Genomic DNA, 23,052 nt, shown 5'->3' with positions numbered 1-23,052 from the left:
GACGTGTGCTCTTCCGATCTTAAGTATTTGCAAGAATTTCAGAAAAATAAGAAATTTTAAGATACATTTCATTAGATCAACGTCTGATCTAATAAATTGTATCTTAAAATTTCTTATTTTTCCGAAATTCTTGCAAATAATTACTGTTATCCAAGTTACCTCACTATTCAAATTACCCGGTTGTATCCTATTTGAATATCTAAAACATTCAAAATTTTTAAAAGTAGATTATCAATGTCTATGTATAAAATAGAAATTAATTAATAACAAAAGTAAAATCATAAAAAAAAATATATTTTTCAACATTCAAGACTGAAATATGTGAAATACTATTCCAATACTATTAAAAATCCTTTAGTTTAGAAAAATAAAATTATCTGTTTGTGCATAAAATTAAAAATTATATAATAACTATGTATGTGCAAATATGCAATATTAGAAGAAAAAAATATTTAATAAATATTCTGGAATAATTTCATTATATATTTGCAATAGATTCAATATTTCTTATTCTGAATCCATCGCTATTCTCATTTCACACTCACTTTAAAGTGTACTACAGAAAATTTTGCAACAAAGAATCATTTATATCATTATACGCATTTTCTCTTCTGCAAACGTTTGTTCTTTATTTGTTAGTTCTTATTATACGTATAAGCACACACCGCTCTTTGTATTAAGAAATGTATCTCAAAAGAACGATTTATTCGCAGATGCTGGTTGGTGGTGCTGTTAGCTACGTCGCTGGAAAGCAGGCGGTTCGTACGGTTTATTGGCGAACTGCGAATAATGGTCGTCTTTTGAAGACAGCCAAAACCTGCATGTTCCAAGGACCACCTAAGCCTGCGAGATCGTCAACCGCGGCTTCATCGGCGTGTCCCGCACAGTCACATATGGACCTGATACCCAAAGCTATTTAGAAGCTACGAGGAAGCCGCATGCCAACATATATGAAAGCTATTCGTTATATACGGCAAACTGTACATAAAAAAAATTATTAATTATTTAATCTCAAAATATGCATATTTATAAAATATTATGACGATGCAATAAAGCAAACTCTTATTTATTTATTCTAATAAATATGTGTTTTTTTTAGTTTTAATCACACATTCATCACAATCACACACATTTATTTTAGTATTATATTTTTATAGTTCGAGAAGATTGTAAGATGATTGCGCTAATTTTAATAACAGATTCTTTGACGAATTTGAAGTCAATTTTTCTTTAGCAACAGTATTAATAATTTTCGAGTTACTAGTAGATAATAAAGAAAGATTTTTGACGGATTTCACTTTAGGAAAACAAATTGATAAGAAACATGATTTGTTAGCACATTTCTAGTATTTCACGTAGTCTTGATTAAATAGAAGTTTAATTTCCACTTAACTGCGACGTTAACGTATATCTGAGAATTGCAATAATAATGATGATTTTTCTCAATATTTCCACCATGTACAAATTAGCTCGGATTGATCTTTAAAATTTAAGTGCGTTTCATTTTGTCTGAAGTTCGATTTGTGTATAACGATCGAGAATTCAATCGGATAAAATTTGGTGGCGTCTGTTCTCCTGCTCGTCGAAGGGAGACAGAAAGGAACGACGACAGATTGCGGAACAATGAAACGGGAAGAAAAGCAAAAATAGTATCTGCCGAAAGAGACTAGGGAACGTCGATATATGGCATTGAGACAATATCGCGTCGGCAGGGGTAGTAAGAGGGTAAAAGTTACGCCGGCGCAGTAGCATGTTTATTGATTTTGCAAGCAAAGCTGCCCCATACAGCCCCCGACATCGATTCGACCGCGAAGGAAGAGCCGTGCACCGGTTTGACAGTCGATATAATCGGAGAGTCCAATCCGCGGAGGTGCGAACGAAACGAGTGGAACGGCTGCTCGACGGTGAACGGATCGCGCGGCGCGTTCTGTCCGGTGCGCGAATGTAAACGACGGCTCGCGGCGGCTCCATCCGGTGGCGACGGTGGTCCGGGCAATTATTTACCTTGAAAATACGCTTCGACGGGTGAGCATTTCCGTGTTCCCCCGAGCGAGAGCGAGCTCGAAATCATGCAGAACTATGGACACGAGGATTACGACTATGGTGTGTCGAACGACGCCCAGCCGTCGGGCAGAGTTCTCCCCCAGATGCCGGGGGGCACCGCCAGGCCGAAGGTGGACCCGCAGGCCGAGGGTGAGGTCGATCCCACCATGTACCCCCAGCCGAAGGAGGCCACGCACAAGATTCGCGGTAAGAGCGACATCCTGGAGTATCTGTTCGGCGCCGTCGACCAGGAGCTCCTCACCGTGAAGACCTTCTACTTTTTCTTCTACTCGGCCTTCGGCTCCCTGTTCCCGCTCATGGGGGTGTATTTCAAGCAGATGGGCATGAACGCGGGTCAATGCGGCCTCCTCATCGGTCTCAGGCCGTTCATCGAGTTTATGAGCGCCCCTTTCTGGGGCTCCTTGGCCGACAGGTGAGACCATGCTCCTTTCCGAACGAAGTATGTGTGCATTAGCTTAACGCATCAAAAAGTTGCATAGTCACTGGACTATAGCACTACATGGTATACCTCATAGAAAAGATAGTAGTATAGGGTAGTAGTATAGGGGATAATCATTTTGTGTGATATTATTTAGATTAAAAATAAATGCTAACCAAGAAAGCTCTCTTATCAATTTGAGGTCATTAATTTTTTTAATATTTGAAATCTGCAATTAATGTTTGTCACGCGTGATCTTTGGTCGAGAGTGATTCGATCGATACGCAAAAGTTGCGTATATATTAATCTCATGTATTTTTTTATTACGTAATGGAACCTATTTTATTATAAAATCTATTAAAATAATTATAAAATAACAGATTTACCTAAAAAAAATTTATACTAATAATATTTCTGTATAATTCAGAACATTTAACGTTCTAAAACGTATAATTTCTCTCTCTCTTTTTTACAATCTCACTTAAAAAATTTTTTTATTTTTATTATCTCACGCGAGATAAAGAAATTTTGTTTAAATGATAGCTGTTATCTTTCCAGCGATATAAAATATATAATTTTAATAGTATCATCGACATTTTTAATAAAGCCAATGACACCTGTTAAAAATTGAAAAGAATTTTTATAATCATTTCACACAAATTAAGAAATACAGAGCAAAGCCTCGATTATTTAGAAAAACAACACAGGGGGGTCTGGAAACAATATTTGTAAAATCTAGGTCTTCTAATTGTAAACAAAACAATTTATCAAATCTTTCCGTGAGAGTTTTTGCTCGCCGAGCAAGTGCTCTTATCACTCGGCTATCCAGAATGTAATAAGGCCAGGGACACGCGAAAAAAAACTGAAACTGTAAGCAACAAGCGAATTGACCAGCAACGAGCGTTCTCTTCCTATCTGCCTTTCTGAGAATATTCACATTCAAATTCAAAAGAGAAGATTTTTACATTTCTTTTTATTTTGTCCGTAGATGGCAAAAAGGCAAACTTCTCTTATTGGCATCCCTTTCTTGCTGGATCATTTTCACTCTGCCATTGGGCTTCGTTCAGCCTCCACCCACCTCTTGCATAGTCAAGCGAAACGATACTCCTCCGATCTACTATCTGGAGGCATCCAACAGGGAACAAAGAATTGTAAAAAGATCGACCGACCTGGAAGAATTGTATTACCCTCCAGAGAATAAAGAGGAGTACCTGGAGGTCGCATCCAACGTCGTCTTCGAGAGATTACGACGAAGTACGGACGATAACGAGATATATGATTATATGAAGAAATCGAACCCGAAGGAATTTAGTGCAGCATTCGGAACATCTTACGATGTTGAGAGAAACGGTGTTAGAGATTTCGATAACGGCGGTTCTATTATGTACGATTTGAGAAATAACAGAGTCAGAAGACAAACGTCCGTCACAGATAACGACGATATCGGAGATCTCAGGCACAAGTCACTACCTGAAGGAAATGTCGATGCGAGTGGAATCGACTTGGAAGCGTTGCAAACGAAAAATCGTCCAGCCGATGTATTGGAGTACAAACGCTTCATGAATGTACTTACTGTTTTTTGTTTTATGCATGACAATAAAATTTACGTGTAACAGAACTATGCGCGTATATATATATATATATATATATATATATATATCACTAGTTTTTAAATTTTTCCATAAAATACTGCGCGTTCTGCTTTAAAAAAAAGTTATTGTAATTTAAATATTCCTAGCGTGTGTTCTTTGATATTATATAATAATTATAAAGTTACATGATTACATGCACATTAATAAAATGCGTTCGTTTTTTGTAGAATGAACCGACGGCTGACAGAACAGTCCCGAAGAAGGCTTACGTTCACACGAAAACGCGGGTGAAGCCGCCACCAGAGAAGATAATGGTAAAACGAGACGTGGAGAAGCAAACGTTCTTGGACGAGGATGACCTGATCAAAGCCGATGACAATGAGGAAGAAAGCGAAAGAAATATGGATATGCCGTTGATGAGGAGTCGAAGGAGCATAAGAATGCTTCACGGACCGATTGGACCTCAGCTGTCTCCTCTATCGGTTACATACGCCGCGAATTATAACCAAAAGGATAATAAGGAATGGGTGAAGCCGCTTTTCAGTTCCATAGTCTACAGATTACCGGTAAGTCGCAAGTCTGACTCTGATTTTATTACGCAGTCCTTGAGAATAATATAATTTGTATCTGTAAAGATCTGCAGACAGAAGAATAATAATTTAACAATGCTGATTAAAGTTTTTGATTACGTGATTTTAGGATATTCAAAAAACATTCTTCCTTCTGCTGTTGTTGGTAGTAGTCGGCGAATTTTTCTCGGCGCCCGCGATTACGTTAGCCGATTCAGCTGTTATTACTTTACTCGGTGAAGACGCCGACAGGTAATATAATCAGATTAATCAGTATGTCGTTGAATAATGAGGCAATTTTGTTTTTTTTTATACTAAAACACTTTCGAGAGGCTAATATTTACGTTAATTACTCATAAAGTTAATTAATTATTTCAAATAAATGTATCCGATTTTCCAGCTTTAAGACATTGCATTTGATAATCGTAAAGTTAATAAATTTTAACTATCAGATATGGTCATCAACGTATGTTTGGAAGTCTTGGATGGGGCTTGGCCATGTTCTTCGTTGGAATCGCTCTCGATCATAGCACCGCGTTCCCAGATCACCCCTGTAAACCTGACGAGAGAGAGAAAAATTACACGATTTGTTTTGCGATATTCAGCGTTTTAATGGGTGCCGCGTTGATAACAGCAACGCAAATTAATTTTAAATATGACGTTGCTCCCGCTGAGCCGGTGAGTTTATTTCAATATCTGTATATAAAATACCACTGCTTAAAAACTGTATGAAAATCAATAGGGTTGAAACGACTTTTTCGTAAATACGTATTTCTCGCCTGATAAACTTTCTTTTTGTTCTTCCTTTTTAATTAGAAAAATAAATTTTAAATCAACTGCCTACGGGATTTATTAAACTTTTATTAATTATGTTTCATATACAGGAAGTAGTAAAACCTCCGGCTGAGCCAACGCGAGAAGAGCAACTTCAAAGTCAGTTATCCCAGCAACTTAATCTGCCTGGGCTTCAGGATTCTTCCGCCGCTGTAGATCCTAAGCCTCCGCCTCCCGAAGGGAAGGTATCTATTTTTTATCAAGATGTGTATAAATAGAGAGCATTACGTTCACGTAGTATTTATTAATTAACCAAGTGAAACGGAAAGGTGAAAACATGCACGCGCTTTTCCAGCTTACTTATCGATCGCGTGTTATTATATGAAGTAATCTTATGAATTATCAACATCACACGTAACATCTCTCACGCTCTAATGACTTTCTGATCTTAGACCAAGATGTTCGCTCAAACGATGAAGGAAATACCGGAGTGGGTGACGGTATTGAAGCAGTTCAAGGATTTAAAATGCGCGTCGTTCCTTTTCGTCGCGTGGTTCATGGGATTCGGCATCGGATTGATTTTCACTTTCCTGTTCTGGCACCTTCAGGATTACGGTGGTTCGCCGACTCTCTTCGGCGTTGCGTCTGTGATCAATCATATTTCCGAGATCTTCGCGTATTTCTTCAGTTTCAAACTTATTCGACAGATCGGGCACGTTAAGGTAAACAAATTTGTGAGATTAATCACTTTCAATTTATTATCAAGCTATGTGGAAACTATAACTAATTAAATTTCGATTATAAAATTACATGTTAGAAGCACGACTCTTTATGTCTCTAATTTCTTTAACAAATTTAATACTTTTAAAGTTAGAAAAATCTTTTCAAGAGCGATTGCGCGATTTTAATCACAAAACTGTATTAGTACCCGATATAGTTTTATACCTATCTAACTTACCTATGAATTTTCACTCAATGTAATACTTTTATACAACAAAAGACTAGAAAAAAATTTACTGATCGTGCTATTTTTCATGTTCGTAATTATAATGCGTATTTCAGGTATTGTGTATGGGTCTAGGTGGAAATGTACTCCGATTTCTATACATATCTTGGCTGAAAAATCCGTGGTGGGTATTACCCTTCGAGTTCATTCAGGGTATCACGCACGCGGCAGTATGGGCGGCATGCTGCAGTTACATCGCTCATAATACACCGCCGCAGCTGCGTTCGAGCGCGCAGGGCGTTCTTCAGGGACTTCATCACGGGCTTGGAAGAGGTTGCGGTGCGGTAATCGGTGGCATGTTCGTCGCAGCTTACGGTAAAGCTTTCAATATTCAGTATCTCGAGATAAGATAATACACAGACGATTGACTTGATACTTCAAACGACTTCAGGCTTACATAATATTTTTCACGTATTATAAAAATTATTTAAACTTCTGTTCAATTTTTATTACGCAATAATATCGTACTAATTTTTTTGTGACAATCATCGTTTATCGAGTGTCGATGTTTCGATGTGCAGGTACGACTACGACTTTCCGAGCGTACGGTCTCATCTGCATCATCGTCCTAGCGGTCTTCGTGTTCATTAATTTCTACAGAAAGGATACCGGCTTCGTATCCGAGCTGCCACAAACGGAAGATCCGCATCAAGTGGCCGAGGCTACCCACTTGGCGCCGCATGGTGTACCGAGCAACGCGATACCGCGTGCCCTGAGTTCCACGCGCTTGCACGAACTTGCTAATCAAGATGCTGGCTACGGGGCGACTTATCAGACCGCTGGTGGAAATCTCGCGGTACCCGGTGCTAACGGAGGTGAGGAACTATTCCACTAGGAAAGTAGAAGTTGTCTCTGTGAGCGAGACGAGTGATATTTTACAATCTCTATAGACTGTTGGTTACTTTGAATCTGACTTTCTAAACTTGTCTGGTCGTCTAAAATTCTTCTAATTTTTTACCGATTCGCAGGCCCTGGCAACCCAACGAATCCATTCTTAAACGGCGGAGGTGGCGGCGAAGGTGGATATAATTACGGTATGACTGGCAAAGGAGAGGACGAGTATATTCGTAGGAGCTTCCAGGTTCAGTAAAAACTATTCTCATTAAAACGTCCGGCAAAGAGAGGACGCAATTCTGTCGATAAAAAAAAAACAAACAGACAAACAACTAAAAGAAACAATTAAAAACGGAGGAAGACGCTGTCGGCTTTATTTGCCCGCTTCTTCTATGAGAGGCTATACACACTCGCTGAACAAGAAATCCTATCTATACTTTGCCATGAGAATAAAAATTAATATAATTCCAAACGGTATGCGATTACACAGAGAAAACTGATGACATGTAACTTTCCTGTTTGATAGATCTACAGTGAAGTGGTGGGTAGGGAATTCGATGTCGTAAAACCAACTATCCAACTACACGCCCAACAACCATGCACCAATCCCTTTCATCAACACGACTACGACTGGTAACGACTCGATCTCTCGCGATGCCGCGGGTTGTTCCCCACGACTACGACACACTGAAATGTGAACGGGAAGACATTACTGAACAAATAATAAACGTAAATATAAATATCCATACGGATAGGTGCGTATGCGTGCATAGGAGAATCCACGTGCAAAGTACATATATACATATAAGATTATTGATTAATGAATTACAGCTCGAATAATTCTATTTAAAGTCTTTAACTTATTGTTAGAGTCGACTTTTTCGTAATCGGTACACCGTGAACGATCATTCATTATAAGATTTTTAATATTTTAACGATCAGATATATGAATAATGCTCTTTTGTAATTTAAACAGTCGTTGAGACCCACACAGCATAAAATATTTCAAAAATATTTCCAAAATATTTCATGCAAGATTTGAAATATTTGAAAATATTTCATGAAATATTTCTGAAATATAAATATGTCTAGGAAATCAGAGTTTTCGAAATATTTTTTGAAATGTTTCAACAGAAATATTTCTTACGATATTGGCACAATATTTCTAGAATATTCTTGTGAAATATTTTAATGTAATAATTTATAATGTTTTGCAAATGTTTACGAAATATTTCAAAAAATGATTCACAAAAAATATTTTATGCTACGTGGGGATTGTTAGCTGCGAAAAGATTGAATCTGATTCGAATCTGACAAAAAAAATGTATCGTTCAGCTGGATTGACGCGGTTTCCTACATGTGCGTGCGTTGCGCGTGGAGACATGATACGCATACGTGCGTGCGTGTGCATATGGACGTGCGTATATGGTCGCCTTTACGCCGTATCGAGATATACGAGATGTGATAAAATATCTGCGGACGAGCGGAAGAAAAAGTGAAACTAAACGCGTCTGATGTTCCCCCATTTGGTTTGATCTACGAAATCGTACAACGGTCTTGCCCCCGTCACCCCTTGACTTGCTCGTCTTTCTTTTTTTAGTTATGTCTGCTGCTTCCTTCTGCCTCGGTAAACGGATATTCACGAGAGTCTAGGGTATCAGGGAATTAGTGGTAAGACTAAATCCAATTAATCGAAAGTGCCTATCGAAAGTTTCCTGATGCCCTGTGATGCGACATGTTACTTCTATTTTTGCCCGACGGTTCTTCTTTTCGCCTTCCCGTATGTACGAATCAAGAAGGAAAAAGTAACCCAATTTCGAACAATGTCGAATTTATTCGAACAAACGTTGTTTGATTAGTAAGACCACGCTTAAGAAAGTGTCCACAAGAGGCAACTTTCTATTGTTCGCGCGAATATTTATTTCTCAAAATATCCAGAATATAATGGTAAGAATATATATGCATCAGAAGTGTCATGAATAGAAGTTTTTAACGCGTTATTAATTTTCCTTAGATTTATCACGTTTGAGTCCTCAAAATTCTATTAGGATTGAATGATAGTTTTCGTTTTTAGAGTTGTATTAATAACGTTTGTATAACAAAAGCAAGTTAAAATATCTTTATAAAGCATTATATACATTTATATTATATTGTAATATTATTATATAATTGTTTTACGTTGTTATAGATGTATGTTATAGATTTATAAATACCGATTACGTTTCATAGAAAAATATTCAAGTAGCAATTGGTGTTTGCACTAAAGCAAAATATCTATAGCGCACTCACGTTTGAAAGAGTCAGTCAAATGCACTTAAAATGATAATCGTTAAGAAAATGTAACATACAAGATTTTAACGAATCGTGAGATCTCATCTAGACGAAACGCATCTAAAAATCGGCAGAAACTAAATAGAAAATTAATATATATATATATATACAAAAACCTGAGAGGCCTGCAAGGTTTGATACGACAAATACGAGTATCGTAATAGATTCATTGCTCTCTCATCGGTGGCATAATTTAAAAGAAAATGTACGCGTATGAAGCTAAATTAATTGAAGAGACAACTCTTGCGTCACCTGTAAATATTCTACACGCTCTTAGGTATAGACTCTACTATTCACACTTGTTTTCTGTTTTCTAACAGATTGTTGATCGTTATTTACAATCCACGTTACGAGACTATCCGCATTAACTTCTTAGAATCTATTATTAAATGAACTCTATCTATTAAATACTTTTATTGTATGTATAAGGTATATGTTGTGACAACATTGTATAATATTGTTGAAAAAAGAAAATGAAAAAATTAAGTAGTAAAAAATATATATATATATGTATATATAAAATGTAATGTACGGTGAATATTCGATTGTGTATACCTATGTATCGTGTATGTTAGCAGGGACGTTACGCTATAATTAGATTCATACCACGAAAATAGAATCGAACTGTTAATCTGCTCCTACATACACTTCTTGTGGGGATGTTTTACCTATGGGGTTGCTAGCTCATATATGCGTGTTAAAGTGATCTTTCATGGCATATTGATTATTTCATATGTTTAACATACGTTACGTTGTTGATATAGTTGAATCATGTTAGTTATATCTTAGACATTCTCCCCGATTAGACTTTTGACTGGATTGATTTCAGTTGGAATAGACGGTAACTTATATTAAGTTGCGATATGAACATAATTTTGCGTGCGATTTCTTCGAATTGTCACTGGATTGTCGTAGAGATCTTATATCTATCTTAGGTGCGTTAAGTATACGCTTCAAACTTGATATTTTTCGAGGCTCGAAGTATCATGTATCAATTTTTACCCCCGCAACACATCCGACGATATATAAATAATGCTGCCACCGCGGCGACATAAATCATGCACTAAACTAGTTCTTCTGACACGACTTTAACCGAAATCAGTTTAATGTCATCATATAGGAATTGTAACGTGCGTGTAAGAGAAAGAGAAATATGTATAAAAAAATGAGTTGTAAGTATTATTGTAATCCCTTTTCTTAGGGAACGGTAAACAAAAAAAAAGACAGATACATTTTCGAGAAGATGGTGAACGCAGAAAGTGTGCGTAAAAGTTCATATGTAACGACATATCATGAAACATCATGCGTAGGCTTAGTGTAGTAAACATCGTATGCTTATGATTAAGAACAAGTTTCACTTGCACTTACAATTGATTTTTATTCCATCCGTCGGCCGTTATATCTTTCATTAAACTTCCCTTTAATTCTTTAATTAATTTTTGTATTTTTAATTAATTTCTCGCTTTGAGATGAGAAATAATTAATTTAGAAGGTATAATTCCGAATTTTTTGCTGACCAATCTTTAATTTAAATAGCAATATTTAAATAACAGTCCGCATAAAGGCGAGGCGAGATATTGATTGGCCTGGCACACACATGACGAAATCCTACACTAGAGAAATGGTCATGGTTGCACTTCAATGGCGAAATCCTACACTAGAGAGGCGGTCGGGGTGGTCCCTATCCCATATGTACTATTGTATATATGGGAACCGAAGAAATGGCGATGTAAGAAAGGTATCATTTAGATATTATTTAGACATTATTCAAGTATTATTTTAGATGCAGTCCACTTAACACTATAAATGCTTGGAAGTATTTGATTAACCAATCAGAAAAAAGGATTTTTCTAATTGATCAATAAAAAAAATACTTCGAAGCATTTGTAGCATCAAACGGACCGTAGTTTTGTCCACATAATAGACATATAATTGAATGCATCAATGCGATACATTGGAATATAGCAAACATACAGCGTAATCAATATTCGTTCTTTCGTTCTTTCAAACCTTTATCTAAATGTTCACTTTACATTTTTCTACAATAGGAGTTTTAGATTATTTTAACCAATCATAAATTTTAAATCATAGGAAATTAACAATCACATAGTCGAATGAGCTAGGAGAATAACTGATTACTATGGTTGAATAATTTCTTACGACTTAAGACTTATGACTGCTTCCGTAAGAATAGTACTCACCTGACAGTCAAATTATGCTTTGGTTTGCATCGAATCAATTGATATTAGATCTTTAATAAATAAGTTAAGATGTTGAAACTCAAAGTATTGGTGCAAAATATCGAATATTAAATGATCGTAACGATATTTCAAATTATCGATACGAATCGGAACATTCTTTCCTTAGCGATTGCGCCAACGTTATTTTGAACTTTAGTGAAGCTACGTTTGGAGAGCGCGCTATCAGCGCTATTGTATCTCATTCTATCATTGTTTTATAATTTTTACATCTAATAAACGATAAAGATAAAATTATACGTTCGCCGAATGAAACCTAAATCAAATCTCAAAATTTGAGAGAGAGAAGAGTTTTAAACTTCGCTTAAGGTCAAAATAATGTTAGTGCAATCAGATTCAAAGATCTGAATGTATCGATCATGTAACTTTTTTCCTAAGGGAAAACCGTGAAAATTTTTACAATGAAATTAGTTAGACAAATTTTTTATTTTCTGTGTTTCTTTCATTCTAGGGAAAAGTTCCGATTTAGGATATCGATACCCCAGATTTTCAAATCGTTCGGTCATGTTCACTTTTCTGTTGTAAAAGTTTCTATTCAAAAAAGAAATCTTCATCGAAAATTCATTAAAGAGCAAGAAGAGCTGTAAATCTGCTTTGCTTCGGATATCTCCGTGAACTTGTACTCCTAAGATGTGAAATTGTACGTGTATAGGTCGCTATTGAAGAGAGAGAACTATTTAGAAATAAACATAGATAGATGTTTACATTTATCTCTCGCTCACGCTCGCACGAGACCTAGTCGCCCTTCCCGAATCCCGACGGTGAGTCGGTAGATCGTGGATGAATGTGCGCCGGTGAAGCCAACGTGTCGATCGGAAAGCAGTTGCCCGTAACAGTAGCGGCAATTGTAATTATTTTTTTACATATCCCGGGCATCGAGCAGGCGATACAGAATCGTATCAATTTGCCGTTATCGTTATCGTGCGAGCAATATATTTTTTTAAATTAATTTAAGATAAAATACGTTAGTTCCGCGACACTGTTGTGTATCATTGAGTGAAAACGTTGGTTCATACATAAGTCTGTGCTGAGATTCGTTTCCCCCCACCCCGCCCGCCCTCCGTTACAGCGATAATTCTTTTCTGTTTCGGCGTGTGTTTATGAAATGAGTATACTTGTACGAGAGGACCTCTATGAAATCGTCAACACAGTGACGCGCATTGCCGTGCCGCGTTCTGCCCTCGTCCACCACGTGTGTAACGTCACGTGGCGTGCTCATTTATGCGGCCTCCCGCGCAAGGGTTTGTTACGGAAGCTACAATTCCTGATCAATCATCTGGATCTACGGACTATCATCAAGTGTTTCAAGCAGCGACTTTTCGCGGACGATCCGGACATCCTCTCTATCGGATACAACGAGATCGTCCGACGTGGTCTGCGCGACACCGCATACGTGGAAGTTATAGTGAAAAAGTATGAGCAGTTATACGGTAAGCGGGTGAAGGATCTCTTGTTAACATATATGTACCTAATAACATTATAACAACTTCCTAAATTTTAGAATTCTAGATTGAAGTGCCACTTTACATATGTTACTTTCTGTTTATTAATATTATTCTTTATACGGTATATTGCTACTCAGGTAACATGCTACTATTTGTAGAATGTATAATCAGGTAACATTCTTCTACCTGAATAGTGAGTGAAAAGATAAAGAATGTGTCTCGATCAACAAAGTGTATTATATTGTGATGACTAAGAGATTGATTGCTAAACAATGCAAGCAATCGACGGACAGAAATTTAATTAAAAGATATCGAAATTTCTCGATTTTTGCTAAATACAAGTGTATAGAATAAAATTAAATAATTGAAGCTTCAGTCGACTTGTGTAAATTTTTTGAACTAAAAAGCATAAAAAGAAGTATAAAGAAGTACAAAAAAGCAGAATAATAAAAGTAAATAAAAGATACAAATGTACAGTGATTTTTCAAGCTAAAATTTATAAATTTTTGGGGGATTATTATGTTATATTAAAATTCTTTAACGTAGAATTATTTTTTATAATAATTTTTTTAAAAGAAATATGTGTAGAAACGCAAAAATTAAAAGGCACTGTGGTCACAATCTCGTATTGACCCTATTTTCATTTGTTACGGTTAAAAACATAGCCAACAAAGATATTGTTAATTGCAATATTATTCACACGATGCTCTCTTGATTTATTAAATACGACATCGCATTTCGGCAAGGTGGTTAGTAAAATCGAAGAAAGAAAAATAACTCAATTCAAGGAAAATTCCTTACAAAAAAAACCGGCCCAAAGCCGGAATTTACGTATTAGTGTTCTGGAATCGTGTCGAACGAAGATATATTAGAAATTTTTGGTCGAGACACGTTCCTTTATCTGTTCCTCATCACTACTCATTGTCGCAATTTTACCTGGGTAGCAATATCATATGAAGTAAAATAGTGATCAATAAAAGTAATATATATGTAAAGTAGCAATCTAGAATTTTAAAATTTGGGAAATTATTATAATGTTACATATTAAAATTTTTTAATTTAAAATTATTTTATAATAATTTTTGTTAAGAGAGCAACTTTCACGTGTAGAAATGCAAAAATTAAAAGGCGCTTGCAGTATCGTATTGACTCTAGTTTGTTATAGTTAAAAACGCGATCCAAAATTGCAATAGGTATTATTCACACGATGCTCTCTTAAATTTTTAATACGACGTCGTGTTTCGACAAAACGGTTAGCGGAATAAAAATAAAAAAGAAAAATAAGCTGATTCAAGAGGAAAATTTTTTTACTGAAAAAAAAAAACGATTTAAGTCAACTGATTAACTGTTAGTTCTAGAAGCGAGGCGAACAATACAAATTTCATTTACAAAAGTCATTTTATGTGAATGTTCCAGCAATATATTACATTAAAAAAATAGAATAATTATAGTAAATTGAAGGTATAATGTAAAGTGATACAATTGAATTTAGAATTTTTAACTTTGGGGAATTATGTTATTATATTAAGGTATGCCTAATAAATGTATATTAAGGTTAATTAATTAGGATTATTTTATAATAATAATTTTTATTAAGAGAGAGAAAAACTTCCGTGTATAGACGTATAATGTGTAAATATTATTGTATAATGATTTTTTTAGTGCAATATTACACGGGATCTTCTAAAACTCCGGAAAAAGTAAAATATCTTGAAAACAATTAACTGTAGCGAAAAATATGTAAAAAACAAAGTTGTAGGGCTAAATAAAATGCCTATAACGGTGATAAAAGTTTGACTTTGGGTGGAGTCGACAAAGTACGTTGTAAATGTCAAATTGAATTTTTTTAATTTCTTTATTTCAAGAACTTTCCAAAACATTATAATGAAATTTTTTCGTTAAATGCATCTTGAGTTATGAGACTTGAAATTTACAATTCCACCTGATGGGCATTGCTGGCGTCCATGTATCCGAACAATGGCTAAAATCTTTTGAATATTGTTTTAAGATCATGACCTCGACATATATCAAGATTAAAGCTCATCGGAGAGTGTTCCTCTTATTTTCGTTTTTAAAAATTATTTTTATTTAAAAAAAAGAACCCCCTACAATTAACTTTGCTTCTTAAGTAAATATTTTTCGCTATAGTTTATTTTCGAGATAGATTTTAGCGTTTTCAGATGTTTAGAGGAAAAAACAATATTTTTTTACCTGAGATGTGTACTTAATCCCCAATTAAACTCATTCACGGATACATCAAATCGAAGATTTCGCCAGAATCCCTTTGCGCACGTTGCACAAGCGGCGTGTAATACACGGAGGATAAAATCGACTTGGCTTTAACGTCTTCGGAAATGTCTCGTACAGCAGAAATTTTTCATCGTTCCAACATGGAACGTTTACAACAAAAGCCAATAAATGTCTGTAAAAGAGAAATACGTGTATTATGTGATTGAACCGCGGGGAATCGCCACAAGGGTCGTTTTGCTCTTGCGACCGAGAGTGAAACGCCAACGGGACCTCGAAAGCACGAGCAATTTTTTGATTTCTTCTCTTTTTTTTTTAACATTGCAAAGAGCGGCGTGCGCGTGATCGTTTCGAAAAAAATATCTCTTAGATATCTCCGATATCTCGTTGGTTTTCGTACCTCTCTTTTATCCCTTCTCCGCCCTTTTTCGTCCCCCGCTATCAGCGCGATGCCCTGCGCGCGTTGCACGGTTGCGCCTCGCAGTGCGGAGAGACACCGGAGTACCGGACAGTCCGGACACCGCTCGCAGCGCCCGAAAAACGCCATTTATATGACCGACGTCGGTAGGTGCGGGAGTGTCGCAGCAGAGAGCCGAGAGCGCGTGAAGGAATCGAACGCACGTTCGTACTGTCGTACTCGCAGTCACGCGTCCCGTCTCGTCGCGAACGTTCTCGAAGCGTGCCCTTTTCCGACGACGAAGGGTCGTGTGTCTCGCGAGGCGGGGGCCCTCCTCGACGGTCGTGCGACATTTCGGCTGCGGGCCACCTCTCTGGGGGATCAGGTTAGGTCGATTATGCGAAAAAAAACGGCAATGGCGCTGCGGATTTTCGGGATGCCAGAGTAGCCGACGCGGATGTTTCGGTCGCACCGTGACACGCGGTCGCACGTGTGAACGCGCGCGTTGTGTGTTATTTTCGTGGATTTTTTTCCCCTCGCGCCACCTCCCCTCCGCCCCTCTCGAGCGCGTAGGAGCGCGGCACCATGTCGAACGGGCTGGCGTTGCTGAATAACAACCAACAATCGAGTCCGACAAGTACGGCGAGATGGCTCTATTGATTTTCCCCGCGGTGCACTCGCGGTGTGTGTTTATACGGTCCCGTTTTATTATTTTTCTCGCTTTTCAGAATGCGACGCGTCCATGACTCCCGCTAACGGTAATACGCTGCTGGAGAACTCGCCGAGCGGCCACGCGGCGCAGGTGAGTCGAATTTCAATAATTCCCCAAAAAAATGCGGAGCGTGCCCACCTTCTCACCTGTTAGATGAGAAAGATACCTTTGCGCGCTGCCCCGACAAAAGTAAGAGAGAAATCTCGCTATTAACAGATTTGATTGAGCCAATAGTGGGATCTGTGATGGCCAGGTAGAGTTTTTTTAATCAGACTTCGAACTCATCCAGACTTTTTCATCCAGACTTTCTTTTTTTTTTTTAATAAACCTGGTGTAAAGTATGGTCGATTAAACATGCTTGTACGACAGCATTTTTTTTAATGCAATTTTATATGAGAGATGATTTCAATTGTTCATTTCAATTTCTAGAATTATTATATAATCTAAAAAAATTATATAGAATAAAATATTAAAATTAAATATTAGAATGGAATATTATTATTACGTAGAAGTTATATATAATCTAAATCAAGTTTGCTCAAATCTGTTAATATTTGAGATCAAAATTTGTGTAAACAGAGCGTCTTGAGGTAGAAAACGTTATGTCTTGAGATGCTTTTTTATTGATTTATTATTAATTGAACAAAAAACACGAAATGTTGAAACTAAAAAAAAAAAAAGATATGTATTGTGTATATAAGCTTGTTTGTGTTCGCGGATATGAAATTCCCAGTAATTTTTGCATTTAAAATGAGATAAATATTCGGGCATTAAAGAAAAAAAAAATGAAAACTTTAAGTGCAAAAAAATGCAAACAAAACAGGCCTTGTATTTGCTCAAAACCACGTGTTTAAAGATGGTAGAAATTAGTTCGAGATCTCGATCGAATTCGAGAGAGAATTGTGACCAAATGTTTTTTGGTCGGTTAATTTTCTTTTCCTTCTCCGTCCGATTTTTAAGCATTGTGAACCAATACTGACAAATCATTGAGAAAGAATGCTAGGCATTCAAAAGTCGATGTAAATATTACATAAAATATTTTCTATAAAATAATACAGATAAAGATTATCAATAGCTTTCAGATCGGCGTGGTAATCTCGTGTTATCATTTCACCAAGCAAGTTTTCAGTTTCTTGAATTAACATTTATCAGCTTATTAGTAAAAAGAATTCTAAATTTATATATTCAACGACAGTTCTTTCTCTTTCTTTAGTTTTTCTTTTCTTTAGTTCCTTAATAATGGTAAAAAGCTTGTTTTGCGATAGATTAATTGATGTTAGAAAAATAAATTGAATGATACTAGCAAGCTTCAACAACAACAAAAATTGCAAGTTCTTTTCATGTTTCCGATATCTCATGCTGAGGAATAAATAAAAGCTAATATTCAGGGAGTTGAAGTAAAATAAAATAAAATCTGTGCTCAGTGTAATGTAATAGTTGTAATTGTTTTTTTAAATTTATCTTGCAGATGGGACATGGAAATTTACCAAAGTCTCAAGTTCTCAAGAGAACTTCAGAGGCAGATGTAGAAGGTATGTTTATATGTATCCGTATCTATATCTAATGTTTAATATTTATTTGCTAGCGCAAAAGTAATAAACTTAAATTTGTTACTCAATTAGATATTGTTAGCGCGAAAAAGCGCCATAAAACTCCACAACCGAAAAACGCAGTATGCGCGTTGAACGAGCTGAAAACTGGAGCCACGTACAAAGTAGTGGGGCAGACTGGGCCCACACACGCTCCGACATTTACGATCGCGGTACAGGTCGACGGTCAGACGTACGAGGGGAAGGGGCGTACGAAGAAGAACGCGAAGCAAGCGGCAGCTGAGCTTGCTCTACGAAACATAATACAGTTCAGAAATACACCTGAGGTTCACCAAGCTATCAATACTTCCCAGCCGGTTGTGCCTCTCGAGCCGGACTTTACGAGCGACGTGACGGAACGTGATAATCATCTTGTCAATGCATTTAAAACGTTACCGCAGGAGCCAAAGACTACTAGGGTTTTAGATAAGGGTCCCGTGGCGTTGATCAACGAGCTGTATCCGGGCGTCACGTATAACTGTATATCCGATAGCGGCGAGAGCTATGCGAAGTTCACGATATCGGTAACCATCAACGGCGAGACGTTTGAGGGAACGGGCCCAAGTAAGAAGGTGGCGAAGGCCGCGGCGAGCAAAGCCGCCTTAGCGAAATTGCGAAATGTCCACAGTTCCTCGTTTGCTTACGCGACCTTTCCCGTTCGCCTCAATCTTCCCTCGCAAGAGCAAATGGGCCTGTCGCAAATGCTAGCCGATCAAATTGGCAGGATGGTCAATCAGAAATTTAGCGAACTTATGCAAACCAAGCAGCAACACGCGCGACGTAAAGTTCTGGCTGGTGTGGTGATAACGAGAGGGCAAGACGCGGAACTGATATGCATCAGCACCGGTAAAACATAAATATATTTCATATCTATGATATTTAAACAAAAAAGTCTCGGATCGTCTGTGAAGAATCTACTAAAATGTCTTTTTTTTTTTACAAAAGGTACGAAATGCGTCTCGGGCGAGCATTTGAGCGTTAGCGGTGGTGCTGTAAATGATTGCCACGCGGAAGTGATAGCACGACGGTGTCTCTGTGAATATCTTTACAATCAACTGGATTTGCACATCGAAAATAAGGGTGCTGAATCGATCCTCGAGCCGACCAAAAAGGGATTCAAATTGAAGGCGGGCATCCAATTTCACTTATATATAAATACCGCCCCCTGCGGAGACGCGAGAATTTTCTCCCCTCACGAAGAGAACGATACCGTGGACAAGCATCCCAACAGACGAGCCAGAGGACAATTACGTACGAAGATAGAGTCGGGCGAAGGGACTATTCCTGTGAAGAGTAATGACGGTGCAATTCAAACCTGGGACGGTGTACTGATGGTATGTATCACACATTTACGCTAGAGGCAAACACTCGTTGCCAAAAAAACGTTGCGTTTTTACAAAAAAAAAATGCCTGCTTTTTATTGATGTTTTAATTTGAAATCTAATTTAAAAGATATATATATATTTGACTAATTTAAAGGGTCAAAGACTGCTGACAATGTCGTGTTCGGACAAAATAGCTCGGTGGAACGTACTTGGTGTGCAGGGTGCGCTCTTAAGCCACTTCATCGAGCCAATTTACTTCCACAGCATTGTCCTCGGCAGTCTCTTAAATCCGAGTCATATGTACAGAGCGGTATGCGGCCGCATTGAAAATACTATTCAGGGTTTACCACCGCCGTATAGACTTAATAAACCGTTAATGAGTCTAATCACATCTAACGAGATCAGACAACCTGGAAAAGCGCCTAATTACAGCGTCAATTGGACAATCGGTTTGTACACATTCTCGATCTTTCGGAAAGAAATATGCAAGATATGGGTTTTAACGAATTACATGTAAATATATTCTTTATTAAATTGTTAAGGACAAAGCGAAGCCGAAGTCATAAGTTGCACAACTGGTAAAGATGAACTAGGGAAACCTTCTAGGATATCTAAACAGGCATTCTTTAGACGGTTCTTTAATCTCTTACATAATCTTCCGACCATAGACGATGTTGACGAAAATAGTTGTCGCCAGTACCTTGATGCAAAATCTTCAGCACAAGATTACTCGGTGAGTAACTGCATCTTTTGTAACAATACGTATACACATATAAGATATTGATCTCGTTTTATTTCGTTATATACCGTTATATAGCACGTTTTGCCTTTTTTTTCTTGGATAGCTTGCCAAAAGTCAATTGAAGGATGCTTTCGTGAAAGCACAGCTCGGAACTTGGGTGAAAAAACCGCTTGAGCAAGACATGTTCGATATCGATATCTGACTAAGTAGTCAGAGTAACAATAGTATTGCAAAAAATACCAAAAGTTTAATCGTACAATGCGTAATGTCTAGTGCAAAATAGATCGCTCGTTCGGCGTGTCATGATACGGCAGAATTTGGTATCAGTAAAGCATAAATCGTAGGATCTCGCGCATGTATTCTTTTGCGCCCTATGATCTCGATATATTTACAGTGTTCAGAATCTATTACGAGTTATCGGTAATTATTAATAATTTTATCGCGTACGGTTGTAGTCGATAGGAAAATTCGCGTCAAAACTTGCATTATTTTGACTTGTTAATAGCAATAATTGACAAAATGTCGATTCAGCACATATCTATGCCGAATTTCTTAATATTAGCAACTCTCGTATCGCTTCTCGTCATCTGTCTAATTTCATCAGAGATCTTTTTAATTTTTGTTGCACTATATACGAAACAGCTAAAGGTACATTTGGTAAATCTGTACAAATAATCCTTTTCTTGTGCAACTTCGTCATGTTGTGGACATTCCTATTTTATTCCCATTTATCATTCATTTGTATAATATACTAGCATAATATACGTAAAGCTAATCGATTTACGATTTTGAATCTATAGTTTTGAATTCAAAATAGTTTTAAGAGGCAGCATTAGTGTCTTATATACGAATACTTACGACATCCCCAGATAACATTCTACAGTCAGAGATACGCAAATTTTACAGGTAAACGCAATTTTTTTTCCAACAAAATTTATAATTTGTCGTTTAGTACGATGCATCTAATATGCACTTATACGCACGCATGACACGAACATCATGTATCATACACAGTGAACATATCCTTGCGTGAGTGTGCTAGCAAATTAACGACAAATTTTTCAATCACGATCTTGTGTATTCCCATCTCGAAGTATCCGAGGTTCAGAACTTCATTACTCATGAGTTCATCGAAATGCTATCTGGGATCTTTTTGTAGGGCATTAGGTATTGTAGCAACGAATTAAGTTGCACTTTGCATCCTCAACGGCTGTGATTGGATTCAGATCTGATAAATGGGTCTTAATCGTAAAAAGTAATCGTTGCAAAGTTCAGCGGAAAAGGCGGGACAGAATTTCTCCTGGGTAAATTTTATGCTAATTGCAACTTTCCATTACAACAGCGATTTATAATATTTTTTGTTTATTCATTATTCTTACTCAGAATCGGGAAATGGAATCTTTGCTGTACGTACGGAAATATAGCTTTAATCATATAGTTACAGTTCTTTCGCTGTAACTATATGTTATATGTTGCAGTTTTATCTTCCAATATGTTTACGCAAAGATTATTGTTTGGATATTGCGAAAAAATATTCAATAGCAAGGCGTTGTATTTTAATATCAAAATTGTAATGGATTTTTGTAATAGGTTTTGTTGCAGTCTCTTAATTTATATCGATCAGATAAATTTTTATCAAGGTATATTTATAAAAAAAAAAGGTGCATGATTGAATACGCCGCGGACTGTGACTAGAATTAATCTTTCGCATTTAATAAGAGAAAACGATTATAAAAAAAAGTATATGCTTTAATAATACACAACGCTTTACACCATTCACTGTGCTATATTCTTTGCAAGATTCAAAATCACGATTTTTTTTTTTTTTTATAGAAATGCTGCGACAGAATTTTATCTGATTACTAAGATTACGTTTTTTTTTTGTTTTTTTTTTACATATATGTACTGTCCGCAGCCAGTTCAATGTAGTAATTAATTATTATACTCTTTCAATACGTATTTAAATATACGTGTATAGAAGTTGAACGAATGAAATGATTGTTGGTATAGGAACATGATAATAATTACTTATGCAACGTAAATGATGACATAGTTTTTCAGATAAATATGTTAATAAATACTCATAGTATATTTAGAGAGAATCCTAAGGTCATTGCCTCACTGTGCCAGTACTAATGGAATTCTGCCGTAGTGACACACTGCCCGCGTCGGTCCAGTTTTGCATAAAGAACTTAATATGGTTTAATGTTGCGTACGAAAAAAAACCAAAATCTTTAGTTTTAATATATCCATTTGTCTTAGGTTAGTAGAATATTATTTCGGTTAGGTAATTTTTCTAGAGAAAGTATTTAGAAAGAAAAACCTTTAGTTAAGCGTATGTCACACACGCAATCGACTTTACGGTGATCATCGACATTTTTTTTTTACAATTTTTTTTAATACAACGAACTGATATACTTACATCCAGAATTCTCATATTTAGATTGAGCTTGTGAATACGTCACATTTTCAGAGAAAATAGTTCACTCATATAATTGTCTAAAACGCGAGTTCCACTTATCTCTCATATTTCGCTCCTTGCTTCCGTAAAATAGATTGCGTGCGGCGGCAAAGTGTGTTAGGGATATGTTGAAGTCAATATGTGATACCAGTCGTTTGTGCCAAGCGCACCAACAGCTCAACGAATCTTTCTTTGTCTTCTCTATCTGTTTTCTAATGGGTACGTTTCGTCAACAGAGGACGACATAGTTAGATTTATTCAATAGTGAAGGGGGGCTGTCTCTTATAC

At 36.7% G+C, this 23,052-nt stretch overlaps 2 protein-coding genes and 1 long non-coding RNA gene across 7 annotated transcripts; 2 read left to right on the top strand and 1 right to left on the bottom strand.

Annotated features, from left to right (window-relative positions):
• The first annotated feature begins 1,794 nt into the window (after positions 1–1,794).
• Positions 1,795–10,070, top strand: LOC105448200 (major facilitator superfamily domain-containing protein 6). 3 transcript variants are annotated; one of them, XR_974202.1, is made up of 12 exons: positions 1,795–2,476; positions 3,471–4,047; positions 4,302–4,640; positions 4,774–4,895; positions 5,096–5,321; positions 5,528–5,662; positions 5,870–6,139; positions 6,480–6,738; positions 6,945–7,238; positions 7,392–7,504; positions 7,784–7,986; positions 8,858–10,070. XR_974202.1 is itself a non-coding variant. In XM_011686648.1 (11 exons), exons 1-11 carry the CDS (start codon positions 2,070–2,072, stop codon positions 7,892–7,894), a joined length of 2,853 nt encoding a protein of 950 aa, XP_011684950.1. In that variant the 5' UTR covers positions 1,795–2,069; the 3' UTR covers positions 7,895–8,245. The 3 variants fall into 3 exon arrangements, 2 of the variants coding, with proteins under 2 accessions (XP_011684950.1, XP_011684951.1); XM_011686648.1 differs by lacking the exon at positions 8,858–10,070 and having other exon boundaries at positions 7,784–8,245; XM_011686649.1 differs by lacking the exon at positions 8,858–10,070 and having other exon boundaries at positions 7,392–7,457; positions 7,784–7,877.
• Positions 5,120–16,022, bottom strand: LOC105448202. The gene is made up of 3 exons (XR_974203.1): positions 15,939–16,022; positions 15,503–15,713; positions 5,120–5,202 (listed from the first exon to the last, which is right to left on the bottom strand). It is a non-coding gene; the product is annotated as an uncharacterized LOC105448202 (long non-coding RNA).
• Positions 10,112–22,997, top strand: LOC105448203 (double-stranded RNA-specific editase Adar). Of its 3 annotated transcripts, none has more exons than XM_011686650.1 (8): positions 10,112–13,276; positions 16,664–16,737; positions 18,116–18,179; positions 18,270–19,082; positions 19,182–19,570; positions 19,716–20,010; positions 20,104–20,294; positions 20,407–22,997. In XM_011686650.1, the coding sequence occupies exons 1-8, from the start codon at positions 12,952–12,954 to the stop codon at positions 20,503–20,505; spliced, it is 2,250 nt and encodes a 749-aa protein (XP_011684952.1). In that variant the 5' UTR covers positions 10,112–12,951; the 3' UTR covers positions 20,506–22,997. The 3 variants fall into 3 exon arrangements, with proteins under 3 accessions (XP_011684952.1, XP_011684954.1, XP_011684953.1); XM_011686652.1 differs by having other exon boundaries at positions 13,222–13,259; XM_011686651.1 differs by lacking the exon at positions 10,112–13,276 and adding an exon at positions 16,491–16,572.
• Positions 22,998–23,052: the final 55 nt, after the last annotated feature.

Source organism: Wasmannia auropunctata, unplaced genomic scaffold, assembly GCF_000956235.1.
Source record: "Wasmannia auropunctata unplaced genomic scaffold, wasmannia.A_1.0 LD336088.1, whole genome shotgun sequence".
NCBI classification, from domain to species: domain Eukaryota; kingdom Metazoa; phylum Arthropoda; class Insecta; order Hymenoptera; family Formicidae; genus Wasmannia; species Wasmannia auropunctata.
Note: the sequence above shows the minus strand (reverse complement) of the source record. Positions and strands in the feature narration are given on the sequence as shown.